At 45.2% G+C, this 12,778-nt stretch overlaps 1 protein-coding gene across 1 annotated transcript in view; it reads left to right on the forward strand.

The window, feature by feature from the left end:
* Nucleotides 1-7: 7 nt before the first annotated feature.
* The window catches only part of LOC309669896 (epoxide hydrolase 1-like), a gene marked incomplete at its 5' end in the record, with an annotated part of 40,106 nt that continues 27,335 nt past the window's right edge, over nucleotides 8-12,778 (forward strand). Inside the window, 4 exons of the mRNA XM_082480692.1 lie at nucleotides 8-236; nucleotides 7,013-7,084; nucleotides 8,283-8,343; nucleotides 9,241-9,360. Of these exons, the coding sequence (XP_082336818.1) occupies nucleotides 8-236; nucleotides 7,013-7,084; nucleotides 8,283-8,343; nucleotides 9,241-9,360 (482 nt within the window). The remainder of the gene's footprint in view (nucleotides 237-7,012; nucleotides 7,085-8,282; nucleotides 8,344-9,240; nucleotides 9,361-12,778) is intronic.

Below are 12,778 nucleotides of genomic sequence, written 5' to 3' on the forward strand. Positions count from 1 at the left end.
TGCCGCCATGGCAACGGTGGATCCCGCCTCTCCGCTGCCATGGCAACGGCGCCGGTGGGCGCAGGCGGACAATGGCGGCAGCGAGCTGCCGCCGTTCCCGCCGGGACGACACGGGCTGGAGCTGAGCCCGGGAGGGCAGCCGGCTCGGTCTAAGGGCGCAGCCGGGCAGGCCCCGCGGGTGAGGCGGGAGGGGATCCGCTGGGGCGGGCGCCTCACGTCGGCCTCAGCTCCCTCCCGTGCGGTTCGACCGCCTCCTCGGCTCGCGCCTTCCCTGCGCGGGGAGCTGAGGAGAGCAGGGCGGCCACGGCGAGGAGGCTGTGTGGGTCAGCCGGAGGCTTCCTTTAGAGCAAGGAAGGAGAAAGCAGAGCCGTGGAAAGCCTGCAGGCAGCTGCCCGTGCAGGCAGATCGGGCTGTGCCAGTCCTGTGTAAAGCTAACCCTGTCCCGAGACCCAGAGACACTGACAAGCAGCAGCCCATTAAGGATGCAGTCAGGGGTGGCTGTCCTGCACAGGTGTTCCTCAATTTCAAAGGGGCCTAAATCCAAAGGTAAGTCCAAAAAGCAGGAAGGCATACAACTGTATTGCACCTTAGCTGGGATACCACAAAGGACTCCATTTTTATCATTTCTTACTTGATCAGCAGCAAAAAAAACCCCTCTGAATCACAGCTTACAGTGTCATTTTTTCAGGTATTATCTAGCCCATGTACATCTATAAATAAATGGTTTATTTATAAATAACAGCATTTGGATCACTCTCTGGGGGCTCATTTTGCTGAATCACATACAGACACACATCCACGAAACAGCTCCTGTCCTAAAAATCTTGCAACCTGGCTTAATAAAAAATGCAATAAATAAGTAATGAGATTGTGCAGCTGCTTAGACAAATAGAATTTCTATTTGACGTCTTCAGGAAGTTTAAGCTTTTATATGTGTGTATTATATAAATAAATATATGTGTATGCACTTACTTTTAAATCCATTGTCACGTCATAAATTCTTGGATTTCTTTTTCATTCATTTCCTGTTCACTTCTAAGGAAAACACTGATCCTGGGACCGCTGCCTGTAACAGTCATCACCTGCTCGTCTGTCAAGTGAGATGTTTAATGAGCTGTACAGCACGCAATCTGACCCATTAGTTTTACTTACGCCGCACAAAAAGCAACTCAGATTTCTGAAGGTTAACAACCTCTCTTTGACGTGAATCAGGCAGAACACGCAGGAGTGACCGCAAACTTTTTGTCCACACTGTCACCTACCATTGTGCCACAGTCTATTTTCTCTATGGGAATAAGAATTTTCAAGCTTTGTAAATTCATTTAATCACTAATGTCTCCAGAACCGTGTGTTAGTATTTTATGTTATGGCTGTTATCTGGCCAGTAAACAGTAGAACTGCTAGCCAAACTAATTTCATATGAGTCAGAGAGGCAAACTGAGACCATAATGAATTTCTGCCACTGTCAACCACAGCTGGATTCAAACCAGATGCTAACAGCTGAGAGGCTCTTCAGCCTGTTATGGATCTTCTAAGCCACCCAGTCTCCAGTCTTTGCCTGTCCTGACTGAAGATTATCAAAAAGGAAATCTATAGCTTAAGGAAATTCTTCCTGGTTCAGTAAAGTCTGGTGGGTAACTGTACTCTTCTTTGCTTTGTCTTGACCCCAATTACTAAATGCTGATAAGGATCGGGAAGTAAGTGGTTGCATTATTTAACAAATGAAAGGTCAAAAGCGCTGCTATTCAGCAAGGTCAAAGGTTACCATCACTGTTATTAAACAGTTTGAAAGCAGTTTCTCCCATCCGTTGCCATCCCAGGCTCAAACAAGAGGCTGCTCAGCAGTCGATCAGCCAGGAGGGAAGAGAGGCACCAGGCATCATTCAGCCAGCTCCTGGCTAGGGGGTTTTTCTTAGAGACCTGCTTCAGGGAGGGAAGGTGCCATGCTTTAGCAACACACAGCAGCTCCCATCAGAGGACTGAGCTCTCCTGCCTTTGTCTAGAACACACACCTCCATGCCAAACAGCTTCAGCTCCTTACAGCTCCATCCCATTAGAGCTGGCATCCGTTTGGGTGAGAAATCAAACTTGAGTTTCCTTCCACTCGTCTCAGGCAAGGTACTGAAGTTTACAGAACTCTTTGCAACATCAGTTAAACATCTCAAAATATATGTAAGTTACTGCTGAGTGCACAGTGACTCCTATGTGCTTGCAAGGTTTCATAAAACATTTGAAAATACTTCATTGATTTGGTAGGAAGTGAGCATTGATTTAGTAGGAAGTGAGTTCATCTTCCTTCATATTCTTTTGTATCTTTGAGATGATCTCAAGAGAAAGAAAAAGTTATTAATCCGTATCACCATTTCTGTTGGTATAGATTAAGAAGGCTGCCCTCAAACTACTCTTGCAGGACAACTTGCACTGTCTGGGGCATCCATTAGGCTGACACTGCTCACAAGTTAGAGTGCTATCCATTATCTGGGTCAGTTCTTCATGTGGTGGGGACAGTCTACAGTTGGTTCTGATGAAGCAAGAAATAGATAGGGGTTATTCCTCTCAGGTGTGTTGAATATAACACAATTATCTCAAAAGTTCAGACTGTCTTTGGCTTCAGAAATGTTGTGGCTTTGAATCATTTTCCTGCATATAAGTCATTGCTGTGTAAGGCAAGTAGGATAGTAAAAGATAGCAAATGAGAAAGGAAATTACAGAATTTTTCTCAATAAGGAAGGTATGATAGATGGCTGCTTGACAGAAGGGGAGGAGATTGTGGATGACAAACAGTTAAACAGACTTCAAGTACTGCAAAGCGAAGCCTTGAGCAAAGCTGAGCATAAAGTAAGGAACTGGAGCCAAGTAACAGTTTAACAGCAATAGAAGGGACCAGGGATGTCCCTACGTGGTATAATACAGACACTTTCCTCTGTCTTGGAGATTGTACTAAATATGGAAAAACTCTGGGAATACTTTGACTGCAAACTGCTCAAAGAAAAAGGATGTGGGTCTTGGGCTTGTCAGAACCAATGCCGTTTTCTCCATTAGTGAGACCTGAGCTAGCTGAGTGCAGTCACTGGGACACCTGGAGACGAAGGGGTGAAGGTGCAATGTGTGCCGTGGGCTGGGCTCCTCCACATCTGGAATCCCTGCAGTAGCATTCTCAGTAACAAGTCAGCAAGAAATCAGGCTAGTAGGTCAGGATGGGAACAGCTGTGCTGAGATAAAGAGGAAATCTGCAGGATGACTGTGACAAGCCTTCCCTGGAGATTCTCTTTGGCATAATCCTGGGCAGGCAATATGCCCAAAAAAGTGGTTATCCTGCTCTACTCAGGAAAAGACAGGCACAAGAGCCAGCGAGCTTTGTCATTTTGTGACATGAGATTTTCTATGTCTTTAAGGTTTGTTTCATGCTTTTCATCGCTCCCCTAACAGCATCTATCTTCCTGACTGCTCTTGGCACAGTGGACAGGTAAAGAGTTTACTGGGGTAAGAAGTACCGATGTGCTGGTTGTATCATCTTGCCTGGGCATCACATGAGTAGCTGTGATTCTTCCAGCTGGCAACTGAACACACAGGTCTTTCTTTGTGTTTTTCAGGTACCCAGAGGGGTGAGATGTAGCCCTCTACCCTTGCATCCACCCTGCTGCCAGTCAAACTGCTGACAGCCTGAATAGGAGGATGCTGTTGAGGAACCCTGGAAAAGACAAAAGACCACAGTGAGAAACTGCTATGTAGTGTAGTCCTGACTGTGGTTAGGCTTCAGGAGGATTTAATGCTTTGGTATAGGTATTATCCACATTTCAGGCTGCCCATCATCCTAGTTTCTTGGCACTAGGAGTTAATATATTCACAAATAACTAATACAATTTTCTTTGGACATCCTAAGCAAAGATAGACACTGCACGAAAGACTGTCGAATTGTTTTGGCTATTCCCTGAAAGCAGCTTGCTGATGAAGATCCCTGGTCTTTAGAAGTTGTTTTTAGGACTGACACATGTCTCTACAAGCTGCAGTTGCTACAGCAAAATGGTGGAAGAGCATGTCTTATATTGGCGGGGACCTGAATGATTTAGACTTTTCAGAGCCGTGACCAAGACTACATACCACAGAGAGGAATGAATCAGCAGCCACCAGTAAGCACAGTCTTGGTGTAACAAGATTTAATCAACTTGTCCTTGGAAGAAAGCCCAACAAGTCTGCAGCTTGCAGGTGGCTCCAGGCAGAACTGTCTCTAAACTGGGCAACAAAGACGTGGGTGATGCGTGAGAAAAGCATGTGGCAACCTGACAATGGAACCTGACATTTCTGGCCAACTACCTGAGAGCCCAGAGCAGAAGTGAGGAAGTGAATCCAGGGGAGTTCTGGGATCAGAACAATTGACAAGGTAGATCTCATTAACTAAAGATGACATTTTCAGAAAACATCCTCCTAGTAAGCTTAGCTTTTATCTTGGCAGACTTATTCCCATTGGAGACATCTGCATCTCTCCCTTTGCCTAATAGTCAGAGACTACTGGCCTTTTCTCATGTCACTTTCTATAGTCACTGTTATTTCCAACACCTTTTTTTTCCCTCCTCAGGAAATACTTCCCAGTCTGAAATTTCTGTTCAGTCTCAGGCACCTGCTTAGAACTATTAACCTTTAAAAACATGCAGCAGTCAGAGATCAACTCAGGTGGGGTGTGTGGCTTCAGATGGCTGTCTGCATCCTCCAAGCATCAAACACCCGGAGAGGTGTTTGCATCCCCATCTCTGGGGTACTGACTCTTGTCAGCAGAGCTCAGCCATCCCCTCAGAAAGCCTTTTGCCTTTGTGCGGATTCACTCTTCCCACCCGCTGCTGAATTACTTTGAACAATCCAGCTGCATCGTGCTGACACTTTTATGTGGTTTCTTTTCCCAGTAATAGAGTGGAGCCAGGTAAATTATATCTGAAAAGGGGAGGAAAAGGAGGCTCCCTGCACAGCATCTGTTGCAGAGCCTGTGGAGGGACACCTCCACATGCAGCATGTGGCCGTCACCCAGCCAGCCTTGCAGTTGCACTAACAAAGGAGGGTTTTCCTCATTTTTACTGCAAGACTGAAAAATATGTTCTTTCTAGTTCTGGAGAAAATGTTACTCCTCTGAAATTTCCAGCCTTACTTTCCCTCCTGTGCTCACTTCTGGGCAGAGATTGTGGAAATCTGAGATGACTCAGGAGAGAGAACAGCAGAGACCTCTGCCTAAACTGTTTGAATAGCTAATACCCTTTCCAAATACTGGCACCTGGGAATCCTTTAATGACTTGAATCGTGCTTTGGGTAGACAGAATATCTCCTTTCAGAAACAAAGACTTATTATTATTATTTATTTATCTGCCTTAAATCTTACAAGCCGCTGGTAAAATAACCCTTTCTTGTATTATATTCCTGCCCCTGTGCTGGGTATCATGAGTCCAGAGCGTACTCTCATTTACACTGATTTAACAAGTGTAAGTCTATATTAGGACAGATACTTCAGATTTATGTCAGATTTTCAAAGAGCAGAATTTGTCTCTATTCATTTAGTAAAATCTTAAGCACACACTGACCATTCAGAAGGGAATTATATGTGAAAATTTCCAAATGTTAAATGGATGTGTGTCTCCAACATAGCTATTGAAAAGCGAAGTAATCGTTTGTAACTGATAAGAGAAGGGTTGTCACTGAAAGAAGTAATAGACCACCCTGTAAAATTTATTTTATCCTCTGTGTTGGAAAATTGTTTTAATCAACTGAACCTTTATTGACAGGGCTCCGGTAGGAGAAATTTTTCCTTCTTGTCTGCTTAGAGACTCCTCCTTGATCTAAAGAGAGAATGCGGTCTGTGGTTTCATGGGCATGCATAAAGACTCAATTCTTAATAGCCTGATCTAGAGTCATAATCTTTTGAAATTATTTCCTACTTCTCTCCTTCTTGAGTTGGTTTGTTTATCATTGTCTGCATGACTCCCAAAACCTGATTAACTATATAAAATCATAATTTGTAGGCTTGCGTCACACAGTTCCTTGTGGACCCCAGCCTTTCTTTGTTTAGCTCTTTTCCAGTTCTCTGATCTTTAAATAAGTGAAATAATTTATACCAAAAACCTTGCTACTACCAGCCTCTACCTCAGAATTTCCTGCAGCACAATGACCGTGTCCTTGTCCACCAAGGTCTGGAGGTCGTCGCAGATCTGAGCCAGGGAAGATTCCTCAGCAACAATAAGAGAAACTACATGCCCAAGCCCCCACTGTGAGTTTGTCAGTGCAGCAGCACAGCGCTATGCCAATGGAAAATGGGGTGAGTCTCAAATAGTCAGTTGTTTGGGCTTTATAGCCAATAGCCAATAGCCACAGGGCTATTTCATGCTCTCAATAACCTTTGAGGCATAGAGGTGCATCTGAACTATGAGGCCTGGGAGTGTTTTCCAGCTCAGGGGCCCAGATGCGCACTGCAGTCACATCCTGCTTGCTTGTCAGGATGCAGCCTGGGTGTGTAACTGTCTGCCCTCTCTTCCCTCTCCTCCCTGCCATGCTTCCGGCTTTCCATTGGAAAGAAAACTGTGATTGAGGGCAGGGGAGTGGGTGCTGTGGTGGACTCCTGGTTTAGATAGCCATAGTGTCTGTTACGATTCACCTCAGACTAATAACAACATGTCACAAAGCTTTACCTGGCACAGTAGAATCACTGTGGGATGGGCTGTTGCCAACTTCTGAGCACCTGAGACATGCAGACTTGGACTACAGTGGTGCTTTTGAACCAAATTTTCTTTCCCAGAGAACCACCATGAGGCAACCTCAAGCACTGTTTGTTTTACAGCTACCACGACCAGCAGGGATGAGTTAAGGTGTAATTGTTTTGGAGAGCTGTTCATGTCAGTACCGACTGATCTGGAGGCCTAGTTCTAGGACTTCAGTGGGTCTCCATGTGCAAATGCTTAATCAGTTTCAAAATACAAAACAATTTAATGTTTCCTTTCATTTGACCACAGCTTTCTTTTTGCCCCTGTTAACCCAGAAACACATTTTGGCAGCTTGAGATCATTTATCTTTGAAATGATGGGCCACAGCTGTGTGAACTTGGCTGACGGTAGGTGAAAGCTACAGCCTATTTCAAAACATTATCTACTTGATGTAAGCAGAGATAGGAGCTTAGGTAGGCTGTTAGATGTGTGTATTGCTGAGTAGTTGGAAGAATCATGCTATGAAAAAAAATGAAATCAGAAACAGTATCTGGATTAAAATACAGGTTTAGCGACAGCCAGAGGCTACTGGTTGAAGCCCAGGTCTGGCAGAAGTCAGTGGCGGAGCTTTCGTTGATTTTGCTGGATCAGGATCTCATCTGTGGAGTGCCAATGGAACAGCAGTAGCAGAAATGACAGTAAAACAGTTGCGGTAAGGTCGGGTATGATGCCCGATGTTTTGCATGGTGAAACAAAATTATAAACCTACAACGTGAACTTGATGAGAAAGTTAAAGAGATTGTGAGATGGCTACATGCTCTTTTGTGAGGTGGCTACATGCTCTGAAGAAAAACTGTAAGATGGCATCGTGGGAGATGATTAGAGCATGACCTGGGCTTTGGTCATTGGGAGTACCTCTCTCTCAAAGAAAGCTCACAGCTGCTTCACGTTACCGACTAATGTGGATTCCTAAGGGGAGAGATGCCTCACAAATTACTTCTTGTGAGAGCACAACATCATGGTTCAAACTCCCAGAGGACTTCTGGTTACAATTATATAACAATGCTAAAGTCCATTGAACTGATTGCTTAAGTCAGAAGTAAACTTGGTTGATGACTGGCTCCCTTGTATGCTGTAGAAATCCTACCTGGTAAACATTTATAGACTTTGTACCCACCAGAGCAGCCCCCCTGCTCACCCAGTAGTAAGAACATCAAGACACTCATTCCCACCCTATAAGAATTGGTTTGGGAGATGGCAGCATGCAAGAAATCTCTCTTCTGTTTAACTTAAACTGCACCTCCTTGGGTGCTGTGAACAACCCATGAATAGTAACATTATAATTTCTCTTCCTCCACTGTTTTTAAACTGAGAGTTTTAATGCTAATAGAGCCTGCAGGTAGCAAGGGAAGCTTTTGTGTGTGCAGTTAGTAAATACTTCTCTTTTTTAAATCATATTTTATAAGGATTCTTTCTTTGCGAGGTTATGAGTCTAGAAAAGACCTGGGGTGGATAAAGAAATCTATCTCAAGTTCTGTGTTCCAGAAACAGATATGAATTGTGTTCTATGGGCAAATCATGTTGATTTTTTTTTTATCGTTACAGCAGTTGAGTCAAGAAATAACAGGTCTAGTGAAAACAGCAGACCTGTGAAAGTAGAGAGCAGGTAAGCAGCAATTGTGAATTTCACTGAACTGATTTTGTACAGCAAAAGCTTGGTAGACAGTGCCCTCTTTGTTCCACAAACCAGAATGCATTCCTGTGATCCTTGCTGTTGCAAGTAAGCAAAATTCTGGCTAGGAAGTATGTTGAAGAGGTGCCAGGCATTCAGCCTGGCCTGCTTAATCTTTGTGCGTTTGGAAACCCTGTGCAAGTCAGGGTTCCTCTAGCCCAGAGTGGAGACCGCAACAAATATTTGAGCATGGACTTCTGTGTCCCTGCAGGGAGATCTAGCAGACATGGACACGCAAGCCTTTGCCAGCAGAAATAAAGAGGGGCTTTGACCCTCTGTAGGAGCACCAGAACTGTATCCACTTCAAATGCTGTTTCTGTTGAAAGGGTCTTGGAATTTGGAGCCTTTGCAGGACGCAAATGCAGGGAACCAGCGAGATCCTCACTCATTATATTTCCTGTGCCTCTACTAGGGTTCAACCAGGCTTGTCACAAGGTGGAACTACCTCTCCTCTCCTAATTTTGGTAGCAACAAGAAGGTGGGTCTTTGTGGGGAGCCCTCTTGATGAAATGAGACACAAAATGCAGAGGTGCCAAAGGCTAAGAGCAGAGTTTTCATGCTCTAGGAAAACACAAAGTTTCTGGGCTTAGAAACAAACCTGCATGGGAAGGATCTGGAAGTAGCCTGTTGCCCAGTGGTGTGGAAATGTGTGTGGTGGACAGGCTGTACTCGTCATCAGGGGACGCAGCAGCTGCTGTGACTGGCGCAAGCACACAGGTGCTATAGAGGCCTCAGCTCCTCGCAGTTCCAGGAACTGGAGGAAGAGGCAGCCAGGAGGAGCAAAGAAAACACAGACTGAATAATCAGGAAAAGAAGATAAACTGTGCTGAGTGGCAGCTGGTCTTCAGAGAACAGGCTGTGTAAATACCCCAAGGGCCTTGTGCATCATCCCTGGGAAGCTCATCCCTGGAGAGGGACTCAGCTGGATCACCACACCACTCCACACTGGAGGTATGTTTACTTCTGCACAACCTTCAGTGTTTCCTGTGAGAACATTCCCCTGCTCATAACCAATATATGCTGACCTTTCAACAAGTAATGTTTCCTTTCTGGTCTATACACATCTGTCTGTGCCAGGAAAAGCCTCCAAATAAATTATTTACTGCTCGTCTTCTTCTAGGCACAGAAGGCAGAGGTGCAGTCCAGTCCCGCTTTTCCCAGTGCCGTGTGGGGAGACAGTCACCAAATAACAGGATTCTTCATTTTGTCTTCCATGCATAGGTGACATACAGTGTAGTTTCTCTACCTGTATGTTCTTATACTGGAAGCAGTTGGTAGCAAAAACTTGCCTGGCATAATTTTCAGCATCATATATACTGACAGCTCTACACTGATACTGTTGCAGTGGTTGGGATGGGTGACTTTTGGATGAGGAATGCAGACTGCCAGCACAATGAGGTTTCATTGCCGGCTGTTAATGTTGCTTCTGGCTGTAATTGTGCAAACCATCATTCAATGAATAGTTAACCAAAGGTATCACCAGTTTGCCCTTCTAATTTACCCCTAGGTCGTCTTTGAGCCTGCTATGTCCCTTTCTTTTCCTTTCGTCCTTTGCTGCGTTTCTCTCTTCTCTCACTGTCTCTGTCACCCCCTGGAACTCCACCAATGTGCCTTGTTAACGTTCATTCCCTGCAATTCGGCTGTACTGATAGACTTGCCGGTGCTGGAGGCACACAGCAGTTTTGGCACTGGCTTTGACGTGACCTCCAGTGATCTTAGCAAAAGAACCCCCAGCCTGGAGCTGTGGGTTTCCTTATGGGGCTCTGCAGAAGCCCCACAGAGCAGGGATGGCCAAAGGAGGGGAACAGCTGAAATGATTTACTATCAAACAGTTGCTTTGTAGAAGCAGAGGCTTGGATCAAAAGACCAGTGTTACTGAAGCAGCACTTAGGTGCCTTCCGGCCCTGCTTGGCACTTGGGCTCTAGCTGTTGTAGCAGTGAGACATTTGGTCTTGCACCAACCAAATCCCTGGGCTGTCTTCCACTGTCCCTAGGCTGCAGTTTCCACCCTCTTCTTCTATGCTTTTGCTACCTGTCATCACCCAACACCTGGTTCAGCACAGGAGCTGTATAACAGAGAACATTCAGTGACTGATTTACTTGACCAAATTGATAATTAGGAAACTTCCTACTACAATCTACACCAATGACCTGTCAAGCGTATTGCAGTGCTATAGGCACACTGTGCTTGCTCCCTGACACACACAATGCCCCTGCTCTAAGAAACTGTCAATCTGATTCAGAAATGAAAAATGGCAATTGACAGCAAGGAAGAAGAGAGATATGCTCCATAGCAGGAATGTGCCCTCTCTCCTAAGCATGCACATTCCTTGGAGTGTTTCTTTCATGCGGGGGAAAGGAACTAGGGGATTAACTGTTGTCTTTACTGTGCAAGTGAGAGGCAGGTAGCAGAAACAAGCCAGAGAGTGGAAAACAAATGTAAAGAAAGAACTTGGACGTTCAGAAAAGGAGGAGAAAGAGACTAATCACATGGTGACTCCTGGGATCTACTTCTGAACTTACTGTCCCACTCCTTAGTTCTCTATCTAAGATCCATACAGTGTCAGTTAAGGATCTGAGTCATCCTCTTGTTTATTGGCTGTTGATGGTGGCCACAGGCTCTAAATAAGAACAGATAATTATTTGCATTTACTGCAGTACCAGGGAACTTCTGCTGTGGATCAGAATCTAATTGTTCTAGGAATACAAACAAACAGAAAGCACAGAATCAGGGAAAAAAGCAAAGTCATTTTCAGTCTAAGTAGATAAAAGAAAGAGCTGGAGAGAGAAAGCATTATCACCTCCTTTTCATGGATGGGAACTAGAGCATTAAGAGATCAAATAACTTGCCCGAAGTCATAGAAAGGGTGGGCCAGGAAGTGAACCCAATCCATCAGGAGCCCTTGCTTACAATCCCATCTCTTCTTTGCATAAGGACTCTGCTCCACCTGTGCAGGGAATGTGGTCATTTAGCTACCAAGAAATAGTCTGAAAGGGGGCTTAAAACTTCCATTTTAGTATGTAAGTTAAGTTGCACTTTTTATAAGGTATAAAAACTGAACTCTGGGATTTCTGTAAGAACTGATGCTGCTTATGACAGGCTACTCAATTCCATGGACCCATGAGGAGGTCTCAATCAGATTATTTCTGTGTTACAGAATACTCACTTGCACCTGTGACTTGCCTAAATCTGACAATTTATAACAGGTGCAACAACCACCTAAATACGAAGTGCAATGTTTTAGGACAGGGGATCTGAGGAACTAAAGACTTGGAACAAAACTCAGCTTTGTGCTGTAAATTTTTAATGGAGGGGTGGAAAATACAGCTTGTTTTTCCAGAGGCTGAAGTGGTTGCAGCCACTTGTTGTATTGCAGGTGGGCAGTGGGTGCGCAGCTGGTGGCTCCTGTGAGCACATCAGTTTGCCACTGTCATCACAGCTGCTGGAGATCCATTCCTGCATCCTGCCCTCTGTAAATAGCAGCTCATAACCACAAAGCACCAAGCGTCTCTGGTCCAGCATCAGCTCAGGGAGCCAAAGAGCTGCTTGCTGAAAGCTGCTTTCTGTTTGCTTGCAGACGTGTCAATATTTACTGAGTGAGGCTCCACTTTTGCCCAGCTGCAGCATGACAGCTTTGCCACTCTTGCACTCAGTGGCCCTATCTTCCAGCATTAACATCAGGAGGTGATGAGTGACCAGGCTGGTCTGATAAATGAGAAGAGATCTGCAAACAGAGCATAGCAAACACTTCCTGGGGGGCTCAGGACACCTGCTGAGAAAGATGTTATTTTTTGAGAGGATCAGGTAGCATAAGATGCTGTATCAGGAGAAATACAGGAAAGGTGCTATTGGGTGCTGAGGCAGGCCCAGCTTCAAGCAGGGGTATGCAGTGAGCTGTTAAGGTGGCCCTGCAGGGAAGGCACAGTGCAATCTCAGAGCTGTAGCCATGTCGCTGGGGTTTCAGTAGAGCCCTGTGAACACAACAGCCTGGAGCATGTGGCAAGGAGTGGGGAAAGACAGTCCAAGAGATGGACCAGCAAGAATAACCCCTCTCCTGTGTCTGAGTATATAGGAGATGGGGAAGGCAGGACCCAGGAGACATTTTTGGGGAAAGTGCTGTCACAGGCTGGAAGGCAATGAGCTCCACTGCATGGTTCCTCAGTTGTCAAATGTGTATGAGTGAGCCATTATATGCAAATAAAAATCAAGAGGCTAGTTTCTGCCATTAAGTCTTCAAGATGAATTCTCTGGGATTTCACAGCTATTTGCGGATGCTGTAGTAGTAGGCACATTACAACTAATGGTTTGAATTTGGCTGGAGCTTACTGGCATGTTCTGCTCTGCGTTAGGCAGACAATAGCTCCCAGT

The sequence above is a fragment of the Vanellus vanellus genome (assembly GCF_965231255.1).
Source record: "Vanellus vanellus genome assembly, chromosome: 3".
Taxonomy (NCBI): domain Eukaryota; kingdom Metazoa; phylum Chordata; class Aves; order Charadriiformes; family Charadriidae; genus Vanellus; species Vanellus vanellus.